Genomic DNA, 12,774 nt, shown 5'->3' with positions numbered 1-12,774 from the left:
CGTATCAGCATCCCCAAGCTTAGTTCCTGCTCGTCCCGAGCAGTAAAACGATAACAAAGATAATTTCTGAAGTGACATGCCATCATAACCTTGATCATACTATTTGTAAACATATGTAATGAATGCAGCGATCAAAACAATAGTAATGACATGAGTAAACAAGTGAATCATAAAGCAAAGACTTTTCATGAATAGTACTTCAAGACAAGCATCAATAAGTCTTGCATAAAAGTTAACTCATAAAGCAATAAATCAAAGTAAAGGTATTGAAGCAACACAAAAGAAGATTAAGTTTCAGCGGTTGCTTTCAACTTGTAACATGTATATCTCATGGATAATTGTCAACATAGAGTAATATAACAAGTACAATATGCAAGTATGTAGGAATCAATGCACAGTTCACACAAGTGTTTGCTTCTTGAGGTGGAGAGAGATAGGTGAACTGACTCAACATAAAAGTAAAAAGAATGGTCCTTCAAAGAGGAAAGCATCGATTGCTATATTTGTGCTAGAACTTTTATTTTGAAAACATGAAACAATTTTGTCAACGGTAGTAATAAAGCATATGAGTTATGAAAATTATATCTTACAAGTTGCAAGTCTCATGCATAGTATACTAATAGTGCCCGCACCTTGTCCTAATTAGCTTGGACTACCGGATCTTTGCAATACACATGTTTTAACCAAGTGTCACAATGGGGTACCTCCATGTCGCCTCGTACAAAGGTCTAAGGAGAAAGCTCGCATTTTGGATTTCTCGCTTTTGATTATTCTCAACTTAGACATCCATACCGGGACAACATGGACAACAGATAATGGACTCCTCTTTAATGCATAAGCATGTGGCAAAAATTATTATTCTCATATGAGATTGAGGATATATGTCCAAAACTGAAACTTCCACCATGAATCATGGCTTTAGTTAGCGGCCCAATGTTCTTCTCTAACAATATGCATGCTCCAACCATTAAGGTGGTAGATCTCTCTTACTTCGGACAAGACGGACATGCATAGAAACTCACATGATATTCAACAAAGAATAGTTGATGGCGTCCCCGTAAGCATGGTTATCGCACAACAAGCAACTTAATAAGAGATAAAGTGCATAAGTACATATTCAATACCACAATAGTTTTTAAGCTATTTGTCCCATGAGCTATATATTGTAAAGGTGAATGATGGAATTTTAAAGGTAGCACTCAAGCAATTTACTTTGGAATGGCGGATAAATACCATGTAGTAGGTAGGTATGGTGGACACAAATGGCATAGTGGTTGGCTCAAGGATTTTGGATGCATGAGAAGTATTCCCTCTCGATACAAGGTTTAGGCTAGCAAGGTTATTTGAAACAAACACAAGGATGAACGGTGCAGCAAAACTCACATAAAAGACATATTGTAAACATTATAAGACTCTACACCGTCTTCCTTGTTGTTCAAAACTCAATACTAGATATTATCTAGACTCTAGAGAAACCAAATATGCAAACCAAATTAGCAAGCTCTAAGTGTTTCTTCATTAATGGGTGCAAAGTATATGATGCAAGAGCTTAAACATGAGCACAACAATTGCCAAGTATCAAATTATCCAAGACATTTTAGAATTACTACATGTAGTATTTTCCAATTTCAACCATATAACAATTTAACGAAGAAGAAACTTCGCCATGAATACTATGAGTAAAGCCTAAGGACATACTTGTCCATATGCTACAGCGGAGCGTGTCTCTCTCCCACAAAGTGAATGCTAGGATCCATTTTATTCAAACAAAACAAAAAACAAAAACAAACAGACGCTCCAAGCAAAGTGCATAAGATGTGACGGAATAAAAATATAGTTTCAGGGGAGGAACTTGATAATGTTGTCGATGAAGAAGGGGATGCCTTGGGAATCCCCAAGATTAGACGCTTGAGTCTTCTTAGAATATGCAGGGGTGAACCACCGAGGCATCCCCAAGCTTAGAGCTTTCACTCTCCTTGATCATATTGTATCATACTCCTCTCTTGATCCTTGAAAACTTCCTCCACACCAAACTCGAAACAACTCATTAGAGGGTTAGTGCACAATAAAAATTAACATGTTCAGAGGTGACACAATCATTCTTAACACTTCTGGACATTGCATAAAGCTACTCGGACATTAATGGATCAAAGAAATTCATCCAACATAGCAAAAGAGGCAATGCAAAATAAAAGGCAGAATCTGTCAAAACAGAACAATCCGTAAAGATGGATTTTATTAGGCCACCAGACTTGCTAAAATGAAAATGCCCAAATTGAATGAAAGTTGCGTACATATCTGAGTATCATGCACGTAAATTGGCTTAATTTTCTGAGCTACCTACAGGGAGGTAGACCCAGATTCGTGACAGCAAAGAAATCTGGAACTGCGCAGTAATCCAAATCTAGTACTTACTTTACTATCAAAGACTTTACTTGGCACAACAAAACATAAAACTAAGATAAGGAGAGGTTGCTACAGTAGTAAACAACTTCCAAGACTCAAATGTAAAACAAAAATACTGTAGTAAAAACATGGGTTGTCTCCCATAAGCGCTTTTCTTTAACGCCTTTCGGCTAGGCGCGAAAGTGTAACTCAAGTGTTATCAAAGGGTGGTGCATCTACAGCGGGGTTTGGAGTTTTCTCAACCATGCATAGTATATTGGATACATAAGTTTCAGCGTCTCCCTTCTCATTAGTCTTGGGCTTGCTACTCTCATCGAACAAATTTTCGAGGAACAAGCCAAGCATAGTTATTTTCTAGCGCATCGTTCATAGCTAGGAGTTTACATGGTATTGGTGCTTTGATCTCCCCACCATCATTAGCATTATTAGTGTACCTTATCCTATCCATGTCCATTTTTTCAAGGAGACTAACAAAATTAGTATGAGAACCAAGCATATTAAATTTAGCGAAGACCTTTCTAGCCTCTCTTGCTAGACCACCAAATTCTCTAAGAAGGGTTTCTAAAACAAAATCTTTATTTTCCCCCTCTTCCAAATCACCAAGTGTAAGAAACATGTGTTGGATTATAGGATTGAGATTAACAAATTTAGTTTCCAACATGCGAACTAAAGCGACAGCAGCAATTTCATAAGTAGGAGCAAGTTCTACCAAGTGTCTATCTTCAAAATCTTCAACGGTACTAACATGACTGAAGAATTCTTCTATATTGTTTCTCCCAATGATAGACCCGCGTCCTACCGGTATGTTTTTTATGGTAAAATTAAAAGGAAACATGATGAATCAAGTAAAGTAAATGCAAGTAAACTAATTTTTTTGTGTTTTCGATATAGCAAACAAGACAGTAAATAAAGTAAAACTAGCAACTAATTTTTTTGTGTTTTGATATAATGCAGCAAACAAAGTAGTAAATAAAATAAAGCAAGACAAAAACAAAGTAAAGAGATTGAGAAGTGGAGACTCCCCTTGCAGCGTGTCTTGATCTCCCCGGCAACGGCGCCGTAAAAAGAGCTTGATGGCGTGTAACTCACACGTTCGTTGGGAACCCCAAGAGGAAGGTATGATGCGCACATCAGCAAGTTTTCCCTCGAGAAAGAAACCAAGGTTTATCGAACCGGGAGGAGCCAAGAAGCACGTTGAAGGTTGATGGCGGCGGGATGTAGTGCGGCGCAACACCGGAGATTCCGGCGCCAACGTGGAACCCGCACAACACAACCAAAGTACTTTGCCCCAACGAAACAGTGAGGTTGTCAATCTCACCGGCTTGTCTGTAACAAAGGATTAACCGTATTGTGTGGAAGATGATTGTTTGCGGAGAAAACGAGTAGAAACAAGTATTGCAGCAGATTTGTATTTCGAGTATTAAAGAATGGACCGGGGTCCACAGTTCACTAGAGGTGTCTCTCCCATAAGATAAAAGCATGTTGGGTGAACAAATTACAGTCGGGCAATTGACAAATAGAGAGAGCATAACAATGCACATACATGTCATGATAAGTATAGTGAGATTTAATTGGGCATTACGACAAAGTACATAGACCGCCATCCAACCGCATCTATGCCTAAAAAGTCCACCTTCAGAGTTATCGTCCGAACCCCTTCCAGTATTAAGTTGCAAAGAAACGGACAATTGCATTAAGTATGGTGCGTAATGTAATCAATAACTACATCCTCGGACATAGCATCAATGTTTTATCCCTAGTGGCAACAACGACAACACAACCTTAGAACTTTCACGTCACTCGTCCCGTGTGTCAATGCAGGCATGAACCCACTATCGAGCATAAATACTCCCTCTTGGAGGTAAGAGCAAAAACTTGGCCAGAGCCTCTACTAATAACGGAGAGCATGCAAGATCATAAACAACACATATGTAATAACTTGATAATTAACATAACATGGTATTCTCTATCCATCGGATCCCGACAAACACAACATAGAGTATTACGGATAGATGATCTTGATCATGTTAGGCAGCTCACAAGATCCAACAATGAAGCACAATGAGGAGAAGACAACCATCTAGCTACTGCTATGGACCCATAGTCCGGGGGTGAACTACTCACTCATCACTCCGGAGGCGACCATGGCGGTGTAGAGTCCTCCGGGAGATGAATCCCCTCTCCGGCAGGGTGCCGGAGGAGATCTCCGAATCCCCCGAGATGGGATTGGCGGCGGCGGCGTCTCCGGAAGGTTTTTCGTATCGTGGTTCTTCGCATCGTGGGTTTCGCGACGGAGGCTTTAAGTAGGCGGAAGGGCAACGTGGGGGCCACACGGGGCCCCACACTACGTGTCGGCGCGGCCAAGACCCGGGCCGCGCCGCCCTATAGTGGCGGCCCCTCGTGGCCCCACTTCGACTCCTCTTCGGTCTTCTGGAAGCTTCGTGGCAAAATAGGACCCTGGGTCTTGATTTCGTCCAATTCCGAGAATATTTCGTTACTAGGATTTCGAAACCAAAAACAGCTAGAACAAAGAATCGGCTCTTCGGCATCTTGTTAATAGGTTAGTTCCAGAAAATGCACGAATATGACATAAAGTGTGCATAAAACATGTAGGTATCATCAATAATATGGCATGGATCATAAGAAATTATCGATACGTTGGAGACGTATCAGTCCCTATTAGTCAACCCTAATAGCACTTATCTCCTATTTATAGTAATACTTGTTCTTTATTTAACTTATTCTTCAAAAGTTATCCTTTTGAAGTAATTACACAAGTAAACCATGTAAGTAAATAGTTTTTATTGAAATTACTTATAATTTCTTAATTAACCTGTTCTTCAAAAGTTATTCTTTTGAAGTACAAATGTCAATCAAACCATAGAAGCCCATAGTTCTTATTTGAAATACTTATTATTTCTTAATCAATATGTTCTTCAAAAGTTATTCTTTTTAAGTATAATATAAGTAATCATCAACCATATCCTGCAGAATTTAAAACTGACAACTACTCTTTACATGTTATTCCACCACAATTCCTTTGTGTATATGCTTGTTATGATGCATTGTATCACTTGTTTATGATATCAATATAACCAAACCCTAATAAGAACCTTGTTTGAGAACCATTCTAAAAGTGCAACACACTCTAAAGAAATCTTTACAACTCACCAATCCTAAATCATCTGGGTTAGGTTACGCTCGGGACGATTGCATCTCATACTATTCATTATAGCATCTTTGCCAATTCTTTAACGGACAATGATGGTATTTTAGAATTCGGAGTTCTCACACATCGAAGCTTTTGCCTGCATAATCTTGCAATCAAGAAAGGCAAGTTCATCGCTTGCTCATGTCATTTGATTATTTTTACCAAATTATATGCAAAGTACTATACTTATCATTCTTGCATTGAAAAACAAATATTATTTTACAAGTATGAATATGACTATGTGGTGGGCAATGGAACCATGGTATGTGTTGATTGGTGGAGGTTCCACGGTGTCCACCTATGTTACTCTAGTCTCATCTCTCCTCCTTAATTACGTACCACATCAGAATTTTTGTGGGACCAATGTGCATGATACTAGCTAAGATACTAGCACTGTGGAGAAGTATTAGCTGTTTTGAAAAGTAAGAAACACTGTTTTTTGCATTTAATGTGGTCCTACGATGATGAACTCGTGGTCCAGAACAGATCGACGATGATTTTTTTCTCTAGCATCAATCAAGCGTCTATATATCTTCACAGTTGATGCTTCCATGCTTTTATTGCAATGAGAAAGAGTAAAGCATTCTTGTTATTCCCTACTCTGTTATCTTTTGTTGTTCTTGCAATACTTCCATCTTGCCAACTATTCTATTGTTTTGTTTTGCTTTTTTCGAACATATTTGGTGAGATAATACAATGTGATACTTGATCAAGTTATTTCACATTGTTATTTTGGTAATATTATGTATTACCCATGTGATTATGTCCATTTTTTGGAACGCGACTCTACAAAAATTTCTGGCTCCTTCTCTTAGTGCATAGCCACCTTCTTTTGTGTGATGCCTCCATGTCCAGTGCTTATAGTCAAATTTATCTATTTCACAATTTATTGATGCCGCCACATAGGGCAACCAAACTTGAAGAGATATGTAAATGATACCTCCCGGAGAAGTTCTACAATTGTTCTTTTAATCCATCGTTGTAGTGCCACTCTCCTTGCGAATAGGGAGTAGTTTATCCCATGGATGGGTTTGTAGTATCTCTTTGTGCTTTTAACCCTGCACAATTATGATCATTATTTTTTATTTATGATGGTGAATCTATATATTTTTCTATTCGATGAATTATCCAATACTTTGATGTTATTATTTTTATGAATAATTATAGATTATATTATACTTGAATGATTTCTTTTTTAAAACTATTATAGATATATATTGTCTTTTCTTTCTTTTTTGCTAGAGTGAACCGAGTAAGTGTGACTGGCCTAGAAACATAAAATACAAAATCATCTCGCCCCCGTTGGTAGTTTCTTGGATTGCCTCACTAATGGTAGAAAATGAGTTATTTATTTAGATTATTTTACGCATCACATAACGTCTGGTTAATGCAATCCTTTATGTACTTAATTTCCCGTGTGTACTAGGGATTCATGCATGTGTGTGTGTGTGGGGGGGGGGGGGAGGTAGTATTGGGTATGCAACGGCTTAATTTCCTCACTAATGGTAGAAAATGAGTTATTAATTTAGATTATTTTACGCATCACATAACTTCTGGTTAATGCAATCCTTTATGTACTTAATTTCCCGTGTGTACTAGGGATTCATGCATGTGTGTGTGTGTGTGTGTGTGTGTGGGGGGGGGGGGGGGGGGGTAGTATTGGGTATGCAACGGCTTAGGGAAACAATTTGCATGTTTGGAATAATCATACGAATATTAACATACTTATTTTGTGTTACCATACTAATTAGATATGCTACTAGTGAACCTATAAACACTGGTTGAATTGTAGTCATAAGATTAAACCAATATAGATGTTCTCAAATCTCTATCCCTTTTCCATTACTATTTTTGAACTGTAAGTAAGTCAGTTTCCTTCTTTTCCCCTCGAAGTCTAGTAAAAACTGTTGACAACTTGGGTGGTTGATGCGGTTTGGATGAACTCTATAGCTCGCGGTTTCTTTAACGAAATCAGGGATTCCCTTTAATCTAAAATAAAGATTAAGCTAAAACCCGTTTTTAGATATCTTAAAAGTTTATATACTGATTAAATTTAAAAATATAAAAATACCTTTATGTCCTTTTCTTACACTATAATGTCAAATTAAGCAACCAGTGTGATTGCTATGCACACCAAGTAAAGTTGTCAGAATCACTATTCAGAATCACTATTCTGAATCGGATCGAAACCTCTATGGTACGATCACAAACCGTAAAATCTTTACATTCTAAATTGTGAAATCTTAGATTCTACCTATCAGAATCGTACAATTGATTCACTCAATTTGAGTCGTAAAATCATAGAATCGTATATTAAAATCATGATTCAAACAACTATCACCAAGAAAGTTGGAGACATGTCTCTATCGACTTCATTTTTCTTGTGAAAGCTATGGTTAGCGGGTTTCTACGGGGCCAAAAATCAGAAACACACTGTGATGCCTATTCTTTTGATTCGTACTTCCTCCATCCAACAACAATTGACTCAGTTTTTTCCTAAATACGGATATATCTACACACTAAAGAAATTTCTAGATACAATCATATCTAGATAAAATTGACTCATTTTATTTATTTTCAAACAGAGGAAGTACTTTTTTTGCGACAATCTCAGTGATCAACCGTGTGCCACGAGTTAGCAGCACTGAAGAAACACTGTATTAGTTGTTGAGAAACACTGTGGCATTTAATGTGGTCCTAAAATGGTGAACTCGTGGTCCAGAGTAGACGATCGACGTTGAAATTTTCTTCTCTAGCATCAATCAAGCGTCTATATATGGTACCTTGCTTGCGCCCGTTTGATACATAGGACACAATCGAAATATCCAATCGATGGACACGTTCAACACCAGAGGACCGGGCTCGGAACGGCCGCGGCCGCACGTCGTACTGCTGGCCAGCCCTTCGGCAGGCCACCAGATTCCGCTGGCAGAGCTTGCGCGGCGTCTCGTCGAGCACCAGGGCTTCGCCGTCACGCTGGTCACCTTCGCCAACTTCCCCCTCCCGGCGCACGACTTCGCCAGCTGCATTCCGCCCGCCACCGTCGCCACCGCCATGCTCCCCGCCGTGGATATGGATGACGTCCCCGCGCACGAGTGGCACGACATCATCCAGGTGTTCGCCCAGCTGGTCCGTCGCTCGCTCCAGAATCTCCGGGACCTTCTCCGCCGCATCGGCGCCACCGCCGGGCCGCTCGCGGCGTTCGTTCCAGATATCTTCTGCTCTGAGGCGCTGCTCGTCGCTGGCGAGCTCGACGTTCCGGGCTACTTCTTTCTCCCTAGCAACCTCAACTGGCTTGCTCTCGAGCGACGCTTCGTGGAGCTGCACAACGGCCTGCCTCCCGGCGAGTACCGCGATTTCCCAGAGGATGTCGAGTTTGCCGAGGGCGTGTCGCTGCACCGCACGGAGCTCCCCGTCGTATTCCGTGACTCCAACAGTCTGGATTTCCAGCGACTACTAGTGAGTTCCCGGCGATACCTCCTGGCCGACGGCTTTTTGGTCAACACCTTCGACGAGATGGAACCTGCCCTCGTCGAAGCGTTCAAGGTAGCGGCGGAACAAGGCACGTTCCCGCCGGTGTTTGCCACGGGGCCGCTCATCCGCCCGTCAAAACAAGAACCCGATGTCGACGACCGGCACTGCTTATGCTTAGAGTGGCTGGACCGCCAGCCGATAGGCTCGGTGGTTTATGTCTCCTTCAGCACTCTAGGAGGGCTGTCTCTGGAGCAGACCACGGAGGTTGCCGCTGGGCTTGAGGGCAGCGGCCAAAGGTTCCTCTGGGTCGTGCGGATGCCAAACCTGGCGTTACCAGCAGCAGCAGACGGCGACCCGTTGGCCTTGCTCCCCGAGGGCTTCTTGGAGAGGACGGCGGGCAGGGGCCTCGCCGTCACGGCGTGGACGCCGCAGGTGCGCGTGCTATCCCACCCGGCCACGGCGGCCTTCTTGTCGCATTGCGGCTGGAACTCGACGCTGGAGAGCGTGCAGTCCGGCGTGCCGATGGTCGCGCTGCCGATGGGCGTGGACCAGACGATGAATGCGACGATCTTGGAAGAGAAGCTCGGGATGGCGCTGCGGCCGCCGGCGCGAGAGGATGGCATCGTGGGGCGCGAGGAGATCGCGACCGCCGTGAAAGAGCTCCTCATCGAGGGAGAGAGGGGGCGGGACGCACGGCGCCGGGCAGGAGAAATGCAGCAAGCGGCAGTGAGTGCATGGTTGCCGGAAGGCTCGTCGTGCCGTGCGCTTCAGGAAGTCGCCACCAAGTGGAAGGCGGGGTGTGGTGCGTGTGACACGAAAAGACACTACTGACGGAACTGCAATCTAGCGGTGTCCTCGTCCACCAAACAGCCCCCGCCACCTCGTCCGGTATCCCGGCGTATTATCTTATCTAGGACCAACACACGTGGTTAGGTCTATGTCTCATTCCATTCCTCTCCCATGTTGAAGTCACAAAGCTCCTCGCCCATTCTTTCGGCTCTGGTTTGTAATAATTTTGAAACAACTTTAATTTGTACCACATTTCAAATATCACCTCAGTTCGAAAATACTGTAAGTTCATAAATATTTCAACGAAATATCAAACATCTAAGACACTGGCACAATTTTCCAATTTCGGTAGATATTCTATTTATCATTCACATATATTCTAATTATCTTTTTTGTTTCAAATTAGTTTTAGTTCATTTCTAGAAAAAAAAGGATGGCGACATAATTCCAGTAGAAATAACATATGTTTATGTTAACGTAAGATGCGCCAAGTCGATCCATCGACAAACAATCATAACAAACGATACCGAGATTTGGTATCGTAGTTCAACGATCAACACCTATATCCGTGGTGCATGCTTTACTGGCACTCCATCCCAAGTACCATCATAGTACTGTCGGCGACAAGACCACTGAGTTGATACAGAAACTTCAAATCTACAAAGCCATAGAAACCAGCAACCATCAACATCACGCCCCTATGCCATCGTCGCCGACCTCGTCATCCTTTTCTATAATGACAGGCCTCTATGTCAATCCGCTAGACTGTGCATGATGCTCCCCTTATGTGTCTGACTTAGCCGGACTTATCTGTTGGCGATCATGCTCCACCTTGGCACCTTGCGCCAGCTCAGCACATCACACATTGCGTTTCTGCTTTACTGTGCAAACCAAAGTCCATGTACCATTATTTTATTCATGTTCCTTTTATTTGCTTCCGCTAGTGTCTCCAGAAAACCCATGAGCTGACCGTAATGCAACGTCACCAGGATTTTTTTTTCCAACCAAAATTCATGCATCGTTGGTACACTTTGCGAGCTCGAGGCTGCCCGTGCATCCGAGAACTGGCCGACTAGGCTGGCCCATACGACGCACGGGAGTGTGCTGCGCGTCGTAACTGCCGATTTGGTCGGTGTATAGAAAAAGCTTATGTCTAATTTTTTTTTGGCTACTTCCGGTGCTTTTGTTAAGGAGTTTGACTCCAACATGTAACCTAACGTGTAATTACAAATGTGTCCCCGCTTATTCTTTTCCTCCCGTGGTTTCTCCTCTCAGCCGCCGCCCTAACCCTAGCCGCCTCCAGTTCATCCTCCTCCATAGATTGGTTCCCCCTCCTCCGGTCGGCTTCGCCGGCGTCAGGAGGAGTGGGGAACCCGATCTATGCGTGGAGTTTTGAATAAAAGTATTGTTTTCATTAGATTATGTTAGGATTTTGGTAGCCGCCTTCTTGTTGGTTTCCCCTCAATGGAGATGGCATCGTATGCAATAAGTGATCTTCGGCCTTTCGTTCGGCGACGAGATCTTCTTCCGGCGTCAATGGTGGTGTTGAACAATCACAATTTTCTAGGTATGGGTCTTCGGATCTTGCTTCGCCGGATCGATTTTGGATCTTTTGTCGTTGTTGCCGCGAGGAGGATTATCCTCGCACTTTTTGTCCCGGCCGCTACGTCCTCGACAATGGTGATTCGTACTCTCGGCTCTCCATCGACGACGACAAAGCTAGTTGGTTATTATTCCCCGATATACTGGTGTTGGTACTCTTGCCGATGTTGTATGACTGCTTTAATGGTTGCGTGCGTGCACGCAGTCTTGGCATTGCGGCTCAAAAAATTATGGAAGAACTTTCGTCGGTATCAACAGGTCTATGGTTCGTTATGTATCTTTGGCTGCCTTCACAAGAGTACAAGATTATGTTCTGGAAGAAGAAAGAAATTGAATACCTCGAAGATTTGTTACTATCTTTTAGACTTTATTTTGTAATCGTTGGAGTCAGTTCATGTATCTCTACCATGTACTATTTATTGCTATGAATATATGTGGTATTGATTGTCAAAAAAAAAACGTGTAATTACAAATGTAATTGCCAAGTGTAGCACTACTTATACACATATTGACACATATCTTAACAAACAAAATGTCATATTGGCTGAATATTATATTTTATGGTTTAAGGTTGCGGGCTGGATCTGCCGCGGTTTGTTTTGTACCGTAAAACTTTTTAGTTTACCCCAAACCACTTTTGCGGTTCACGTGTTTGACACCTGTGGTCCTCTTTTGAGATGGGATGGTGTAATTTTTTCGGAAACGCTCACATGCGTCCTTTATGTTGAGATATTTGGGTCACCATTGGAGGCCCACTTCGGGCCAAGTCTTACACCACGTTTAACATAAAGTCGGTCTTATCATTTTATTTTTTCTAGCCTATAATAGAAGGAGCCCAATCATCATATACCATAGATAGAAAAAGAATCAATAAAAAAGCTCCTCCATGTTTTTATTGTGTTAATTTATTTTAGTACGTAATTTGGTGGGGAGAGGATTTTGGGATAGGTGCTCAGCTCGCACTCCTATCTACACTGGCTATGATGTATCACTAGTGGTTGGGGCGCCCCATGGGGCGCCTCTTTACCGGTCAGTGGCAGGCCAATCGCTGCCCAATGAAAAAGCTATCAATCGGCATGTTAGCATGTTAATCAAGTTCTGCTCTCTTCTGCTTGCATATACACTTGCATTCAAGTCTCTATCCAATAAAATACCAAATGGCGACCTAACTATTTACATAAACCAGCAATCTTACATGAAAAAAAAATCACTGGAAAGGTGGACAAAACCTGAACTAAGCTAGCACATGTGCTTTATACAAGTTTACATAAACAAAATATGCACGCACCAAA

At 42.1% G+C, this 12,774-nt stretch overlaps 1 protein-coding gene across 1 annotated transcript; it reads left to right on the top strand.

The window, feature by feature from the left end:
• The first annotated feature begins 8,449 nt into the window (after window positions 1–8,449).
• LOC124694701 (hydroquinone glucosyltransferase-like) lies at window positions 8,450–9,922 on the top strand. The gene has a single exon (XM_047227656.1). The coding sequence runs from the start codon at window positions 8,450–8,452 to the stop codon at window positions 9,920–9,922; it is 1,473 nt and encodes a 490-aa protein (XP_047083612.1).
• The last annotated feature ends 2,852 nt before the right edge of the window (window positions 9,923–12,774 follow it).

The sequence above is a fragment of the Lolium rigidum genome, chromosome 3 (assembly GCF_022539505.1).
Source record: "Lolium rigidum isolate FL_2022 chromosome 3, APGP_CSIRO_Lrig_0.1, whole genome shotgun sequence".
NCBI classification, from domain to species: Eukaryota; Viridiplantae; Streptophyta; class Magnoliopsida; order Poales; family Poaceae; genus Lolium; species Lolium rigidum.
This window is presented reverse-complemented; position numbering and strand designations above follow the sequence as displayed.

Bases quoted from the DNA above. Each gene is read 5' to 3' on its own strand.
- LOC124694701 (XM_047227656.1), top strand. From the start codon at position 8,450: ATGGACACGTTCAACACCAGAGGACCGGGCTCGGAACGGCCGCGGCCG.